The sequence below is a fragment of the Panthera tigris genome, chromosome C1, assembly GCF_018350195.1.
Source record: "Panthera tigris isolate Pti1 chromosome C1, P.tigris_Pti1_mat1.1, whole genome shotgun sequence".
NCBI lineage: Eukaryota > Metazoa > Chordata > Mammalia > Carnivora > Felidae > Panthera > Panthera tigris.
Genome location: NC_056667.1, coordinates 37,596,714 through 37,613,436, shown reverse-complemented (window position 1 = coordinate 37,613,436; position 16,723 = coordinate 37,596,714). Strand labels below are relative to the sequence as shown.

At 52.7% G+C, this 16,723-nt stretch overlaps 1 protein-coding gene across 1 annotated transcript in view; it reads left to right on the top strand.

Annotated features, from left to right (window-relative positions):
• The window catches only part of TRABD2B (TraB domain containing 2B), a 211,861-nt gene that overhangs the window by 162,351 nt on the left and 32,787 nt on the right, over window positions 1-16,723 (top strand). The window contains exon 3 of the mRNA XM_042997048.1: window positions 14,753-14,899. Coding sequence (XP_042852982.1) covers window positions 14,753-14,899 — 147 coding nt within the window. The remainder of the gene's footprint in view (window positions 1-14,752; window positions 14,900-16,723) is intronic.

The window sequence follows — 16,723 nt, the reverse complement described above, 5'->3', positions numbered from 1 at the left end:
TTTCCTTGTTAGGCCCAGAACCAACGGGGCCTGTGTCAGGTCAAGGATGTTCAGGTATATATAACAGACAGCCACCCTTGGCCTCAAGGCCCAGGATCACCCTGTGCGGCACCCTCCAACAGCAAGTAGAAATAATAGTAAAAAGGACTGAGTGGAGAGAGATGAGGCTGAAGACACAAACATGGCAGAACCAGGTCTAGGACTGGACCATGGAGAACGATCGATGGAGCCGCTTGGTGCTGGGAAGCAGGGAACTGAAGTCACGCTAATTTCAGTCTCCCCAGGACTGCTGCACGGCTCTTGGCCCAGAGGCAATTTTTGTTACATGTTCAAAGGTCAGTCTGTGGTTAGGCCTCTTCACGGCATGAATAGTGCATAGGGAAGACCATACTCGTGTCCTGAATCTATCATCTATCAATCTATAATCTATCTATCTATCATCTATCTGTCATTCTATCATCTATTTATCTTTCTTTCCATCTGCATCTCTCTCCTTCACACACATGTGCACACACACATTCCTACACAACTCCCGGTCACTCAGAGTGCCTGACACCCCTGGCCTGCTGCTGCCCTTCCCAATTGAAGAAGCTCGTAAAAGGAGAAGACAGACATGGGCTGGAGCTGAAGGGAGGCCTTCTTGAGGAGGTGAGCTGGGGCAGGATGCATGAGTGAGTGTGGACGAATGGGGGCCAACAAGGAGCCCTGCCCCCCACCCTGACCTCCCCCCTCCCCACCGCCCTGATCTGGCGGGGCCCTGAAGGCCAGTTCAGGAAGGGCAGTGGAATGCCGCCTTGGGCCTGAGGCCCCTTGAGAAGCTTGCAGTCAGGCAGCGAAGTAAGAGGCTGGAGCACTCCTCCCTCTGCCCACAGTGGATCCTGGAAGCTGACTGGCCCTTTAACCAGCACTTCTGGGGGTCTTTCTCTGTCCCCACCGGCCCACACTCGGCCTGCCTCCCGGGTCAGAGGGGTGCAGAAAGAAGCCTTGGGTAGCCCTGAGTGTTTCCCGTCTGTAAAGTAAGCAGATCTTTGCTCATCCAGAATGTGTCTGACTTCTCTGTATTCTTTTCCCAAGACCCAAGGCTCAGATTTCAGTTTCACATTCTTTTGCCTCAGGTCTAAAAACATTTTCCTTTTCTGTGGTGGGGGGAAGAAGGAATAAGGGCAGAGGAGACCCGAGCTGCCCAAGGAAAACAGACAGATGCCTCACTCCTGCCTTAATCTGCATCACCTACTTGCTGTGTGGCTTTAGGCACCTTCCTGCCCTCTCTGGGCCTCAGCGCCCTCTTCATGGAGTGAGGAGCCCCTGCAGGACCTAATGAACCCTCCCTCACCTGATCTTCTCGGCTTTCCCATCCTGTTGCCAAGAAATGTCTCCTGTGACTTTAAACAGGTGAAAAGCAGGAGAAGTTGGGACTGCATTTTAGTTTTGTCCGTGAGGCCAGGTTCTGTGCAGCTGTCTCCTCTGATGTGTGCTAGCAAGAGTGTCCACCCCCTTGACTGTCAAGGCCACAGGCCACATGCCAGCCCCACGCAGTCTTCTCTCTTTCCTGCCATTCTTAGCCTCCCCTCCTCTGTCCAGCTGCTCCCCTGAGAGCGGCTCGAAACTTCCTAAAGTGGAGGAGGGCGGGGGAGAACCAGTCCCCGAAATTCACAGCAGGAGAGAGGGGGCAGTGGTGGGTGAGGAAAGAGACTCAGAGCCCTGAGTTGGAGGGTTCTAGAGCATCTAAGCCAGGAAGGATTTGGAATCCCAGCCTGCTTTACTCCCTCCATGAGTCCCCACAGCCCCAGACCCAGGCGGGGACTCCTCACCTCTCCTGGCCCAGAGCCAGCTAAGACTACCGCCAGGAAGCAGCCAGAGGACAGCTTCTCAATGGAAAGCCTGAGGGTCATTCCCCATTTCGTCACTTCAGTGCTCCTTGCCTTTCCTTGCATGAAGTCTTAGCTCCAGATCCCCACTCTGTGCCTGCTCCCTCCCATCTCATACTCCTCACCAGCCAGGCCCTGCACTCCAGCCCAGGGGATCATCCGCACGTTTCCCCAAAGTGGCCAGCTTCTCCCCGCCTCTACGTGGACATTGACACCACCCAGAATTCCTTCTCTTTCTCTTCTGCATCACAAAGGCAACCTCCCCCCACAGGCACCATTGCAGAACACCTCCTCTGAATCCCGGAAGTGACACTGCCCCCACTCGTCCCCCACTCCGAAGGATGAGTCCCCCCTGCTGCTGCTCCCACAGCCCTGAAATCATCCCGGTACCTGGTTTTCCCAGGTGTGTTAGCATGTTGCAAGGCTTCCTTGAGCACCTCCTTCCTTGCTCCACCCCACCCCTGACCTTGAGCTCTTTGAGGATAGAAATGATGCTGATTTGGTTCTGTGGTCCCAGCACCCAACACAGAGCCTGGCACTAATCCATATTGAACACTGAGGAGTGAATGAGAATCCAGTCTACATGTGCTGGCGCCTGCCCCTTCTCAAAGCCACCCTGCTGCTCTTTGGGAACAGAAGCTTCTTAAAATGCCCTGAGGAAGGACAGTAATGTTTATAAGGGTTTTAGGGTGTTAGCTCACTAGCCAGGGAGGACAAATCTTATTCTCCCCACTTGGCAGATGGGTGAACTGAGCCTTGGAGAGAAGGGCCTGTCCCACATTCTCATAGCAGCCCGTCACCAGAAAAGCCACAACAGGAACTTCACACAGCCATGTTAGCAGGACCCAGATTTGAGCCTGGACCAGAGCCCTGCCCTTTCTGCTGCTATGCACACTTGGTCTCTGAAGCACTTGGTAGCCTGCGACGTAGCAGACAAACGATTTCACTCGTCAGCATTGAGCGCCCCTCACCCCCGGGCCACCTGGGGACGCCCGCTCTGATGCCACCCTCCCTGGCCGTTGCCCAGCACCAAGAGCAGAGGTCCTCACTCAGCTGGAGGGCCTGTGAGACACCCCCCCACCAACCCCGCTCCGCCCTGCAAATTGGTAATTGCCGTGCGGTCAGACCAGAAGGAATTAGACAAGCCCTCGAGGAATTTCATACTGATTTTGCGAATGAAAATGGAGACATGCCTTTTGAAGTCTAGGCAGCTGTGTCAGCAGGCAGGTCTGAGACAGCAGGAAAAAGAAAAACTACAGCTTTCAACCAATGGATGCAGCCACTTCATAGTAATAATGGTGGCGACGGTAACCGTGGCCACCGCTGACTGACCGCCTACCATGCGGACCGTTGTCCCGCTGCAGGTCTCCGTCTGCGCATCTGGGGTTCCCAGCCTCACAGCTGTCAAGCCCGTGTCTGAAGATCTGGCAGAGAAGGGCTGAGAAAGCCAGCTGGCTGGAGTGCAGAGCCGTGGCTGAGACTGAAGGCCCTCCCCGCCGGACCCTCTCCTGGCCTGGCCTGACCTGACACGTTTTTAAGAACACCACGCACTTCCATATGCCCACCACCTTGACCACGCTTCCCTCCCTGCCCCAGTCGTCCTGCACAGCCCGGCCTGAAGCCTGTTGCTTCACCGACATCCCGGCTGTGTCAGAAACTCCCTCCGAGACCCCGAAGGCCCCAGTGTTTTCTGTTTATCATTAATTTACCCCTTAGTTTTATAATTACCAGCGTCTCTGTCCATCTCCTCCACCACCTTGGTGTCTCTCAAAGCTTTATGCATGAGAATAGGTTGGCCTAGATGATTCTCTGGGTCTTTCTGATACATGTTGCTCTTTTTTTTTTTTCTCCACATGCAGTGTGTATTCAATTTAAGAAATCAAAAGTGGTTACAGGGGAGCAAAAGAGAGTCACAGCAGAGAGTGGCCCCAGGACAGGGAGAGCGTGAGGCATTAAGTCTGGGCAGAGATGAGGCACTGGGCCACATTGACCTGACCGTGGGGAGTGTGGATGTCACTTATTTTTCTGAGGTTGGCTTCCCTGTCTGTAAAATGGGGTCACCGATGGTGGCTGTTAAGAAGAATGAATGAGCTTCCATATGCAAAGTGCCTAGAATCGCAGACTGTCTAAATCGTGGGATGATGGGGGGATGGCTGTTCGAAAATGCTGTGCTCATAGAACATAACTTCCAGAGGTGAAATGTACTCCCACACTCTCTCGTTTCAGAGGGACCCTGTGACCCGGACAGTGGGTGCCATGAGTGAACTGGGTCAGAGTTGGCAGCACCAGAATCTGGGTCTCCAGCCTGCTTCAGGCTTATCTGTGCCTAAAACTGAAAGCAGAGGGAGCCCTTTGTCCTCCAGGGACAGACCCCAAGCCTCTGGGTGTGCCCCTTCCCCCGTACCCAGCCTGCTGTCAGCCTCCCTACCCAGCGGAGTGCTAATCTCCTCGTGTGGGTGGCTCCGGATTTGTGAGCATTTCCTGGCATGACTTGAAGGACAGAAGAGGAACTCCGGGATCTTTAAGGGTGGTCTTTGGGTGGAGAAACTAGGCGTTCGGAGAAAAGAAGGAAAGAAAGCTAGGGTGAGTCAGCCTCTGCTGCCCGCCCAGGAAAGCACAGAGGGCTAGGCCAGCCCACGCTGCAGTGCGGATGTGGAGGATGTGGCCGGCACCGCCGGGGTCCGACTGGTGGGCGTTTGTGGAGCTGGGACGGACCTCTGTGCTGGAAGCCGAGTCCATGGTTCTTTGGGTTGTGGCTGGGGTTTGGGACAGGGACGGTGAGGGGGAGGGAGGAGCCTGCTCCCTCCCCCCACCTTCAGGAGGAACACAGCTGCCTTCGTCTTCCATCTGATCTTGTTTACCCCTGTCCCCGCGGATTCCAGACCGGCACGGCCACCCCAGCATTCCTCCGCTCACACTCTGCGGGCCTGCCCATCTCTCAGGGGGGCCAGAGGCCTTCAAGGGACGTGCTCCCCACTGCCCACCCTGCCATGCCTCTGACCATGTCCTGGAAATCCCTTCTCCTTTCCAGATGGACCCTCTGTTCTCCCTGCTTTGAGCCAGGAGCTGAGGTGGCATCGCCTGGCCTCCCTTATCCTGATGTCAGTGGGAAGCACTGGCAAGAGATAGATGGGGGGAGAGGAAGGGAGTTGGGATATTTTGTGCCTCTGCCACCCTGCCTTCCTGCCCGCCTCCGTGGCCCAGGCCATGGAGGGGTAGCTGTGCCGTCCTCCAGCGTTCAGGTCCCTCACCCCTTGCCCCTTTCCCTTCAAGGCTTAGGGGCAGGAAAGCTTCCCACCGCTGCTGCTCTTCAGTGCCCCAGCATCCCCCATCCACACCTTTGTCAGTGTTCCCATCACTCAACATGCTTCAGTTGAACTCACTTGTAGTTGAACTCACTTCATTACAACTCACTTCATTGACCATGCACCATCTATTTTCTGTTAGGTCCCTGCCTGAGACAGGGATCTCATCCACTTGTTCCCCTTTGCTCACTCCTCTCTAGGCACACTGGCCTTCCTGTTTCTCACACCCAGCAGGCCTACCTCTGCCTCAGGGCCTTTGTACTTGTTGCATCTGCCCACAACAGTCTTCTCTCAGGTATCCACAGGACCACCTCCCGCAACTCCTCCAGATCTCTTCTCAAACATCACTTCTCTTTGTGCCTTTACTGGACATCATCCCTAAAATGTCAACCCCTAACACACACACACACACACACACACACACACTCACACACACAATTTCCTATTCTCCTTATTTTCTCCCTAGCAACTATCACTCTCTAACATAGATGCTTTGCTGGTTGTTTTTGTTTATTGTCCTCTTCCTCCCACTGGGATGAAAGTTCCCATTAGGGCAGAGATCTTCACTTGTGTTTACTGCTGTACCTCCAGGGCCTACAACACCATCCGGTACATAACTTCTCAACAAATACTTCCTCAGTGAATGTGTGAATTGGTCCGTTTCCCAGATGGGCAAACCAAGGCCCAGAGAAGGAAAATGACTAGCCCAGGACTTAATAGTATAGATTCAGATGGAGACTAGGTCTCTAGTCCTACCTGCCAGCCCAGAGCCAGCCCATGGCTCCAGGAAACCTTGTGTTTATTTGGAGGCCTGCTGCTCAGTAGCCCAGTGTCCGGAGACAGGATTCTGTGCCGGAGGCCCAGGGGACCCTGAATACTAAGCAGGAAGCAGGGAAGTCATCGGCATTGCTTTGGTGCTGTCGATGGGGCAAGGAGAATAAACAAACAAAACTCAACCAGAGGCTGGTGGGCTCTAACCTCTGAGAAAATCTCCCCCAGGCTGGGGAAACCTTCCCATGAGGCTGAGCTGCCCCCCACCCCCCCCACCCCAGCCCAGGGCACTGACAGACTGATGTGGCAAAGGGTCCGGGTCTCTGCTTTCTCAGCTCTGTGCCCTGAGGGGGAACTGCGGCCCGGCAGGGAGCTGCTCCAGATGGAGGTTCTGGGATGGTTAACTTGCTCAGCTTTTTATTCATTCATTCTACAAGTATTTCTGAGACATTGACTGCTTGTCGGGCGCTGTGCACTCTGCTGGAGAAATAGCTGTGACCAAGTCAGATGATTTGCCTGCCTTTGGCGTGTCACTGTTGAGCAGGAAGGACGAGCATGAAGCTGAGGAGGGCAAGCGACCTAGAAATCCTGGGTGCCCTGGGGGTGCTAAACAGGAACCCACCTAGTGCATGGCCCAAGGATGTCCTCCTGAGGAAGGAGCCCCTGCAGCCAGGTGAAAGGGGAGTGTGAACTGATGGGTGGAAAGGTGGTTTCAGGTAGAGCAGGAGCAAGGGGAAGGGCCTTAGGCTGGAAAGAACTCAGCACAAATGAGAATCTGAACGAGGCTCCATCAGGCTGGGGCAAAGAGGGATAGCGTGGGAAGGTCCTGTACCAGGTAGGTTACCTTGACACGGGTGACCTCCTCCCTCTCCTCATATGTAGCTCTGACAGGGCCCAGGGCCAAGGTTCTAGCACCCCTCCTTCTTCCCAGCTGACCATTCAGACTTCAGGCTTCCCACACTCATCCCTACTTGTCTGTTTATGTCTGTTCTTCCTCCCAATGACTGGGTGGAGGTAGCTTGGCAGGTCAGGCCCTGGGGTAACAGAGAGAACCTGGACCTGAATTTGAATCCCAGTTCCAGTCTAGCAACTTGAGAACCCCGTGCAAGTGACTTCACCATCCTCAAGGCCTCAGTTTCCTCACATGTTTAATGAGAATAACAATCCATTCTCCAGGAGGATTATGTTAAGGGATGGTTCTCAACATCCTTACAGTGGCCCATTGAGCCTGGCATACTAATCAATTCTGACCTCATGTCCCATCCGCTGTCCTCCTTGTTTGCTCAGCTCCAGCTACCCTGGCCTCTGCTTCTCCTCACATATGCACAGGGCCTTTGCACCTGCTGTTCCCCCTTACCTCATCACTCCCTGCCTCCTTTCCTGCTTTATTTTCTCTCTGCAACATGTACTGTATTTGTCAGCGTTTTCCAGAGAAACAGAACCAATAGGATGGATAGATAGGTAGATTTATTTTAAGGAATTAGCTTATGCATGGTGGAGGCTGGGAAGTCCAAAAGCCACAGGGTGAGTTGGCAGGCTGGAAACCTAGTAAAGAAGCACTGACGCCTGATGCTGCAGTTCTAGTCCAAAGACAGTCTGCGGGCAGAATTGTCCTTGACAAAGGAAGTTGGTCTTTTCCTATGAAGGTCTTCAACTTATTGGATGAGGCCCACCCTCATCCAGCTGTTATGGAACATAATCTGCTTTACTCAAAGTCTACTGATTTAAATGTCAATCTCAAAAGCATCTTCACGGAAACATCTAGCATAATGTTTGACCAGATATCTGGGTACCATGTCCTAGCCAAGTTGACCGAATTCACCATCATAAGTGCATCCCTTGTTAATCTGGCACCCACAAACATCTCCTTAAAGCATACTCATAACATACGGTTTAACAACAGATAAAGACAATAACAAGATCATAATTCCACCCCATGTGATACAGCGATCCTGCGTACAACCAAAATGCCTTAATGCCTTCTCCAGATGAGGATGCAAAGCCTTTGGGTGATGCTTACTCTTCTCCTTGATATACCAAGCTTCGATACTATCATGCGAAGTTAACAATACTTAAATACTGTGATACAAAGTCACTATTTCTTGTGCTAGGATGGAAAAAAGAAAAAGAAGAGAAGAGAATGTTTCCTACATACACACATAGTCTCAACAAAATAAAGAAGAAATACTCTCACAATGAGTCTTTTGTTTCTGTGACTGGTCATGTGCTCATAGCTGGTATTTATAACTACCTTCTTCTACTTCCACTACCACTACTCTAATGCCTTTACCTTGAGCGAGCACCTCAGCTGGTTTTGGTTCACACCTGGAGGGGTGGCCCAGACCTTCATTCCTGAAGGCTCTGGGCCCTTAGTGGTCCTGCCTGGATTGGGTTGCTGCAGTTTTCCATTGATGTTCGTTAATCACAGGGCAGGGTGATACTGAAAGGCGCCCTGAGGGATCTCCGGTGCTCCAGACGTGTTCTCCTCTACCTCCCTGTGGAGTAGCAGGCCATTTTCCCTGCTCGTCAGGATCAGTCACGCCAGCGAGCACAGTGACTCCCTTCTTCACCTGTTGATTCAGACGCGGGAGGAGCTCAAAGTGGCCGGGGGCAGTCTTGATCCCCAGTTCAATGGAATCATTGTTCTGTATGTCTGACATGCCAGATGCTAATACTTTACTGATCATTTTGTTTACTCTCTGTTTACCCCCCGCAGGTAAGCCCAATGAGAGCAGGATTTTGGTCTGGTCTGTCCCTAACGAAATTCCCAGCATCTAGAACCGTGCCTGGCACATGGCCGGTTGTCAGTAAGCATTGCTGAGTGGGTCGGGGCCTTGGCTGTGATCTCCCGGTGCTTCAGCGTGGGTGAGAAGTACTCATCATCCACCTCAGAACCTCAGTCTGAAGGCCAGGTCTGTCCCAGGGAGCCCAGGGTTGCAGAATGTTCTCTGACAAAGGGGGTCCTGCCGCCTCTCCTCACACTGACAGTGCTGGGCCAGCATGTGAGCACAAGGCCTCAGTGTTCACCATCCCAGCCCACTCAGAACTGTTTACTAGACTAATCTGGAACAATAAACCTGTCCCCACCCTCCTGGCGCCTGCCTCACTCCATCCTAAGCCTGTGTTTGAAGATGTGTTTAAATTCTGGGCCTACACTCAGCAGACGCCACAGGCTGGCTCCTGGCGGACAATCACTGGCGAGGGGGGCGGCACTGGGACGCTCAGGTCCTCCTGATGGCTCTGTCTCCACACACAGCCCTCCGGGGGGAGCGAGGCAGCTCTAGCCTCCATCCAGTGTTTGTTATTTCATGTCAAAGCTTTCTCATAAACATTATCCTAGAGTGGGACACGGAGGCTTTGGGCAAAGAGGGTTTGTTATTCTAAAGTGGCCAGGAGCAGAAGGCGTGGTGGCCCAGGAGTCCGTGAGCAGCGCCAGGCTTGGGAATTCAGGGTGAATGGGAGGGAGGCAGAAATCAGGACAAGGCTCTCCCGTGCCTGTGCACAGGGTCTTGGAGGTCCCACTTACCACACCCTCCACTGTCACAGCCAGCTGGGATACCTGCCTCTGAAATGAGCTCCTCACAGGTGGAAACCAAAACCAATTCATCCACCACCATCCCTGCAGAGAATCGACAGAAAGTAAATGTTCGTTGAATGAATGACTAAGTGTAGCTTCCCTATATCTTTTGGAAGCGCCGAGAATGCTTATGAAGAAGCACGTATTATTTTGAAGTTCTAGTCGTGGGAACCTGGTCTGGAGCCAGACAGACGTCATTTCAAAGCCCAGCTCTGCCCTTTACAAGCCACGTGGCCTTGGGCCCCCTCTGTTTCTTTGGCTTCCTGTGAATGAATAGGGACGCCATCCTGCCGGCTGTCTCCCAGGGAGAGCAGAGGGAAGCCCCAGAGGGCAGTAGTCCACTAAGAGGATGGGTTCCAGGACTGGCCTGCCCAAGCCTGAATGTGTGTCCCATCCCTCACCAGCTTTCTCACCTTTAGTGAGTTATGTAACATCTCTTTGCTGTAGGGTTTTTTAAAATCTATTCATTGGAGCTAATACTAAACTTAACTCAGAGTTGCTATAAAGCTTAAATAAATTAATATAAGCATAGAAGATTCCTGACACATAGTAAGTGCTCGATAAACATGGCGACCCTGGTAATGAATTTTGAAAGATGCAAACAAAGGATGGCTCCAGGTGGGAGGTGTGGGGAAAGGGCATGTGACTCGGGTCAGCGGTCCTCCTTCTGAAACAGTTCCTGAAAATCTGTTCTTCGACAGTGAACGGTGAACAAAGAGGCAGGCTTCCTCCCTGACCAAGTTCCTGGTCTACACAGGCAGGAAACGGGAATCACCTGAGACGGAGGCTACATGGGCTAAGTGCCAAGACCAAGGGAAGCACCAACCCCTGCCTGGGGGTCAGGGGAATCCAGAATGATGGGTTTGGATTTCAGTCCCGGCCCCACAACACTGCCTGGGCCACACTGGGAATGCCTCTTCAGTGATCTGATCTCAGTTTTCTGTATGCAGCATGCTAATAATAAATACTCCATGGCTATTTCTGGCTATTTCGCAAGGCTCCAGGAAGAAGACAGGTGTGGTAATGTGTGTGGGATGAATGTGGGCTGAGTCAGTGAACATCCAGAATCCAGGCCCAATCTGTGGCACCGCAAAGGGTCTTGGGCCGGGCATCAGGCTTGGCTTCGAGTCTGCTCTGCCCCCAGCTGCCTGTGTGGGCTTGGTTGAGCTCTCTCTTGCCCACTTTGGGCCCCTGTCTCCTTTCCTCTTCTGTATGGTGAAGGCACAGAAAGAGAGCAGTGGTTCTCAGACTGGGCTCCAGGGAACCCACGGCCTCCACAAAGAAGCCTTGGGGGTCCCTCCTACAGTGGAGCATTGAACTGGTAGGACTTCAGGCTCTAGCTTGTCTCCTCACATCAGTCAGGGAAATTTCCATTTTTATCTACTCCACATACTGAGTTCCAAGTAAGGTTCCTTTAGAAAACAATAACAATAAAAAGGGATCCCATGGCCAAAGAAGGTTTAAAAACCACTGGACCAGATGACGTATAGGGGCCCTTCCAGTTCCAATCTGGCAAAGTTCAAGTCTGACTATTTTCTTCCGAGTTTTATTTACCAAGCATTTCTCCAGCTCTTACTACATACCAGGACTGTTCTTTGCACCCTACAGATTGTACCACACTTAACTGAAACACCTCCTAGCTTCACAAAAGCCACATGATTGCGGAAGTGACTCCATGTGTCTAGGGAGGCCCAGGGGAGCCATCTCCCCTCCAGCCAGGTCTTCTGGGCACCCGAACGGGTGACCTCACCGCAGTCCAGGTGGTGCCGACTCTGAAGAGCTGCAGGTGTATACAGCGGCAGGGTGTGGTCACGAGAAGCCCGCATATCCCGGCCCCCCACCCCCCCGTTCAGAGACGGAGAGTACTCTGGCTTGACATGGACACTTTCAAGCGAGGCATGTTCCGTGTGGGAGGAAGTGCCTGTTGCCTTAGTGATGTCCACGGCAACAGGGCCACTGCCTCCTGTGACTCATCACGGCCACCGTGCTGCCATTGACACTCTGCACCAGGTGGCTGCAGATCGAATTTCAGAATGGTTGCCAGAGCCTGGAGAAGGCTTGGAGGTGGGGTCTGACCTCATCTCCAGCCAGCTCATTAGGGTAGCGGCCTGGGCTGCTGAACCCTAACACTATCCAGCTCCTTGCCCGCCAGAAACAAAGATGGGAGGGGGTTGGCAGAGGTGATCTCTTGAGCATGGGCTTGGCCTCGTTGTCCATGTCAGTACTTTACCTTATTGCATGAGCTTTTCTGTTCAGATTATGTATTCCGGAATCATGTGACTGATGTCACTGGTGGGGACTTCTGCCACAGGGTAGCAGCATGCTCTAAACGCAGACAGAGTGCCAGAGTTCTAGGGGCTAGTCTGGAGGGCTTAATGAGTAGCCTTGAACTATGAAGTGGCTGACCTCAGCAGGTGGCACTAGGTGGCACTAAGGTGCTAGGGAAAGGATGGAGTGACATCCTCGCTTTACCGGGCACTGTGCTGACATCTGCAGATACAAAATAAATAAGATGCAAGTCCCATCCTCACGAAGCTCAGAGCCTAATGAGAGAGCCAGGTAGCTAAATGGTGATTACAATCTAATGTTCCCGCCGCGGTGGAAAGAAGCACAGCGGGTCACTTATGTGCCACCACACTGCTCTCAGTGCAACAGCACCGAGTATTTGCTCAGGTGTCCGGACCCAGTTGCAGGTAGGCCCTGCCGAGCTCAGCCGGGCTTACTCGCGTTGTCCGTTGGCTGGACTGGGATGGCCTTGGTGGGACAAATGAAGCAATTCATCTCTGCCCGGCCTCCAGTGGGCTTGCGTGGGCTGCTGTCAGGGCAGGGGAGGGACAAGAGGAGACAGCAGCCATTGGTGCTTTCAGGCCTCTGTGCGTAGTGGTTACTCATCCCATCGGCTATAAAGCAAGTCCAGGGCAGAATGTCAGAATGGGAGGGAGCCAAAGAGTTCCATGGCCAAGGGCATGAATACATGGAGAGGGTAAGATTTGGGGCCATCACAGTATCAGTCTGCCACATAAGGAGACTGTGGGGGCCCCAGGGAGGGGCCTAACTCAGCCCCCAAGTGGTCCAAGAAGCTTCATGGAGAAGACATTTGAGCAGAGCCTGGAAGGCCAAGTGTGAATTTGCAAGTGGAGAGCAGAGGCAGGAGGTTTTCCTGAACAGAGAGCATAATGTATAAAGCACAGAGACAGAAGAGTGCTGAGTAGTTGGGTATTTGGAGACATGCAGACTGAGTGGGAAATGAGGTCACTGACCACAGCAGGGTCCAGGTCACTGCCTTGCAGGCTCTACTGAAGAGCTAGACCCTTATTCTGAGAGCAGGAGGCACTTGTGAAAGTTTTGAGAAAAAAAAAAGAGGGAAGACAATCAGATTTTTTTTAAATTTTTTAATGTTTATTTACTTTTGAGAGAGAGCAAGAGAGAAAAAATAAGAGCAGGGGAGGGGCTGAGAGAGAGGGAGACACAGAATCTGAAGCAGGCTCCAGGCTCTGAGCTGTCAGCACAGAGCCCGACACGGGGCTCGAACTCACAAACTATGAGATCATGACCTGAGCCAAAGTCAGATGCTTAACCGAATGAGCCACCCAGGCGCCCCGGATTTGTGCTTTGATAGAGAACAAACTGAGGGTTGATGGAGGGAGGTGAGTGGCAGATGGGCCAGATGGGTGATGGGTATTAAGGAGGGTACTTGTGATGAGCACTGGGTATTGTATATAAGTGATCAATCACTGAATTCTACTTCTGAAACCAATATTGCACTGTGGGTTAACTAACCAAAATTTATACTTAAAAGAAAGGTGACTGTGGCAGAAGACTATGGGATGGGGGAGTGATGGGGGGCTGCAGGGAGGGGATGGGTTGCAGTGGGCCCAGTGAGAGATGCTCGGGGTGGTGAGAGGCCAGAGACTGTGGTCCAAGATGGCAAACAGATAATGTGCAAACAGAATGAGCAATGAGGACTGGTGGGCAGGCTGGGGCCGGGCAACAGCAAGGACAGGTGGCCTGACACTGTCTCCTGACCTTCTGCCCAGGAATTACAACAGCTTTTCCCTATGTCGGTGCTAAAGGGGTCTGGGATATGCCATCACATGAAGCTACCTCCAGTCCTTTCCCCTCAGGGGCCTCAGTTCCCCCCATCTAAAAATGGGACATTTTATTTTTAAAAAAAATTTTAAGTGTATTTATTTATTTTGAGAGAGACAGAGTGAGCAGGGGAGGGGCAGAGAGAGAGGGAGAGAGAGAATCCCAAGCAGGCTCTACACTGTCATTGCAGAGCTCGATGCAGGGCTCAAACCATAAACCATGAGATCATGACCTGAATCGAAACCAAGAGTCAGACGCTTAACCGACTGAGCCACCCAGGCACCTCTAAAATGGGACATTTCAGAAGATTTCTCAGGGCCCTCTTACCTTGGGCAGGCCGTATTCCATTAGAGCCATGGTCCCCATGCCAGAAGCAATCAGAACACTAATGTCACCCCCATGGAGCCTGTTAAAAATATACACCCTGGGCTTCACCTCAGAGATTCTAATTCTGGGCATGAGGACTGGGGTATCTGATACGTTCGCATAGCACCCCACATGATCCTGATGCCAGGCAGGTCTGGCTAGAGCGCAGCTGTTTTCCCAGGGCCTGGAATGGTGGCCGAGAGCACAGAGGAGCTTCAGGATACATGCTGAGTGCCAGCAGGGTCCTGATTCAGAGAGGCCCAGCTCCTAAGGCCTTTGCCTGGAGTGAGGGTGACTTCTGGAGGAAGGGGCATTTGGGTTGGGCCTTGACATCTAAGTAGGTTTTTGGTTTATTTTGTTTGTTTGTCTTGCTTCGTTTACAGTGCTCTTGATTACCAACTTAGTCTGTGCTCATTCTAGAACTTTCCTAAGCACAGGAAAAGAAAGGAGTCAAAAGAAAAATTCACCCATCATTCCAAAACCCAGACACAACTAGGGTCTCATTTTGCCACGTTATTAGATAAGATGTTGATAGCCAGAGCAGGAGTGGGGACCCATGTGGGCCAAGGACTGGAGACGACAACAGGCTGAACACGGTGGGAGGCCAGAGGAAGCATTCAGGCTGCACCAGCCGGTGTCAGGCCCCACACGCCTTCTCCGTCTCAGGGCCTGTTGCCCCAAAGTCCAGAGTGAGGAGGGCCAGGCCTGGAGGTGTCAAGACCCTCAGCCAGGGGTCCTGAGCACAGCCCTTATTCGTCTCTGTTTCCCCTGCACAGGTGCTGTTTGCCCTGAACCAGACCCTGCTGCAGCACGAGAGCGTGCGAGCAGGGAGCCTGCAGGCACCCTACACCACGGAGGACCTCATCAAGCACTACAACTGTGGGGATCTCAATGCTGTCATCTTCAACCACGACACATCCCAGGTGAGGCACCCCTCCTCTCCGTGGATAGCTTTCAGGTCCCCAGTTCCGACGGCCAGGCCCATATGAACCTATGAACCTACCTAGCATTTATTAGACACCTACTATGTGCCAGGTGCAGGCAATCTTCTTTCTGCCATGGGAACCAGGACCTATTGGTATTCCATTTTACAGATGGGAAAACTGAGGCTCAAGGAAGCAAAGAGATTTGCCCAAACCCACACCACTTCATTGTTGCGTGCCCAAGTAATCAAGAGCAGCACTCGAGTCTGGTGTGTGTGGGAGAAGCTTAACCTCTAAGAATGGGGAGGCTCTGAGAAGTTCAGCTCACAATCTGGGGAAGTCAGAGCCTAGGGGGAGAACAGCTCATGGTGAGACCTTGCACTGGAGTCCAGCTGGGGGCATTCTGTCTTGAGTCAAGTCCTGGAGGAAAGACTACCACAAGCTGGGCAGAAAGTGAGAGGCACCTTGGGGAGCTGAGCAGGACTCCTCCAGGTGTGTCCCCATTGCCCTCAGTAGAAATTCCAAGATACTTCATCTAGCACTCGAGGCCTTCTGGGTCCTGCCCTCTGCTGACCTTGTCACAGCCAGGTGCCCCACCACATAGACTTTGTTCTGCTGACCTGTACTACATGCCGTTGACCCGTGTATGCCCCTGTGCCCTTATTCAGGCTCCTCCCTCTTCCTTTCCTCCTGCTTGGCCACAGTCAATTGTTACCTCCTCTGAGAAGCCCTCCCTGACTGCCTAGATGGAATTAGATATTCCCCTAGGCCCCTCTAGGCCCAGTGTGCTTTCTGTCACGGTGCTTGGTTAACCATTCATTCAAGAAGAGGCCACTTCCCTGCTCAGGACAGTGCAGCGGCTCCCCATTTTTCTCAGTGTCTATAATGGCCTCTGTGGCCCCGGGGTCTTCCCCCACCCCCGACCCCATGTCCTCTGCCCTCTGCTCACACCCACCGCTGGAGCCACATGGGCCTGCAAGCTGTTCCACAAGCACACTTGGCATGTTTCACCTTTGCACTGGCTGTTCCCTCCTCCAGGAATGCCCTTCCCTGGCCATCACCACAGCTCACCCCCATCTTAACTCAAACATCACCGTCTCAGTGAGATGGGCCCCAACTCCCTGAACTAGAATTGCAGCCTGACCCCCCCAACTCTCTCAACCCCTTTGTTATGCTCCTCTTCCCCCCACCCCGCCATGGTCTTTGTCATCTTCTCACATACTTACGTCTTTTGATTCACTGATAAGTGATTGTGTTTTTTGTCTTTCCCCCCAGAGCATGTGCTCTCTGAGGATAGGCATTTGCACCTGTTTTGTTCATCAGTATATTCTGATCAGCTAAAGCAACTCCTGGCACAGAGCAGGACTCAGTAAATAGTTGCTGAAGGAATGAATGAAATTGTAAATACCAGGAACAGTGCGATGAAAAGAGATATGGGGCAGGAGGGTGGTTGCAGAGACAGCTGCCCTTGTGGGGCTGCCAGTCTCCTAGGAGACATGGGGACATTCCACAAGCAATGGCATCTAAGTGTGATCCTTGCTCCAAGGGAGAGTAGAGGGTGCAACCGGGGCCTTTGGCAGGAGCAGAAGGTTAAATGGACTTGGGGCAAGAAGGAAGGATGCCTGCAAGGTGAGAGGTCAGAGAAGAGCCTGACTTGGCCACGGACAGGAGGAAGAGGAATGTTCCAGCAGAGGCTAGAGAGAGCAGAATTAGGGGCGTGGGTTGGTCCAGAGGTGCAGCCAGGGACCAGGCCGAGAGGTTCTGTGTGTGCAGGCCACCCTCTAGACCCGGAGATCCCTGAGGCAAGAGTGTGCCGCTCCTCTC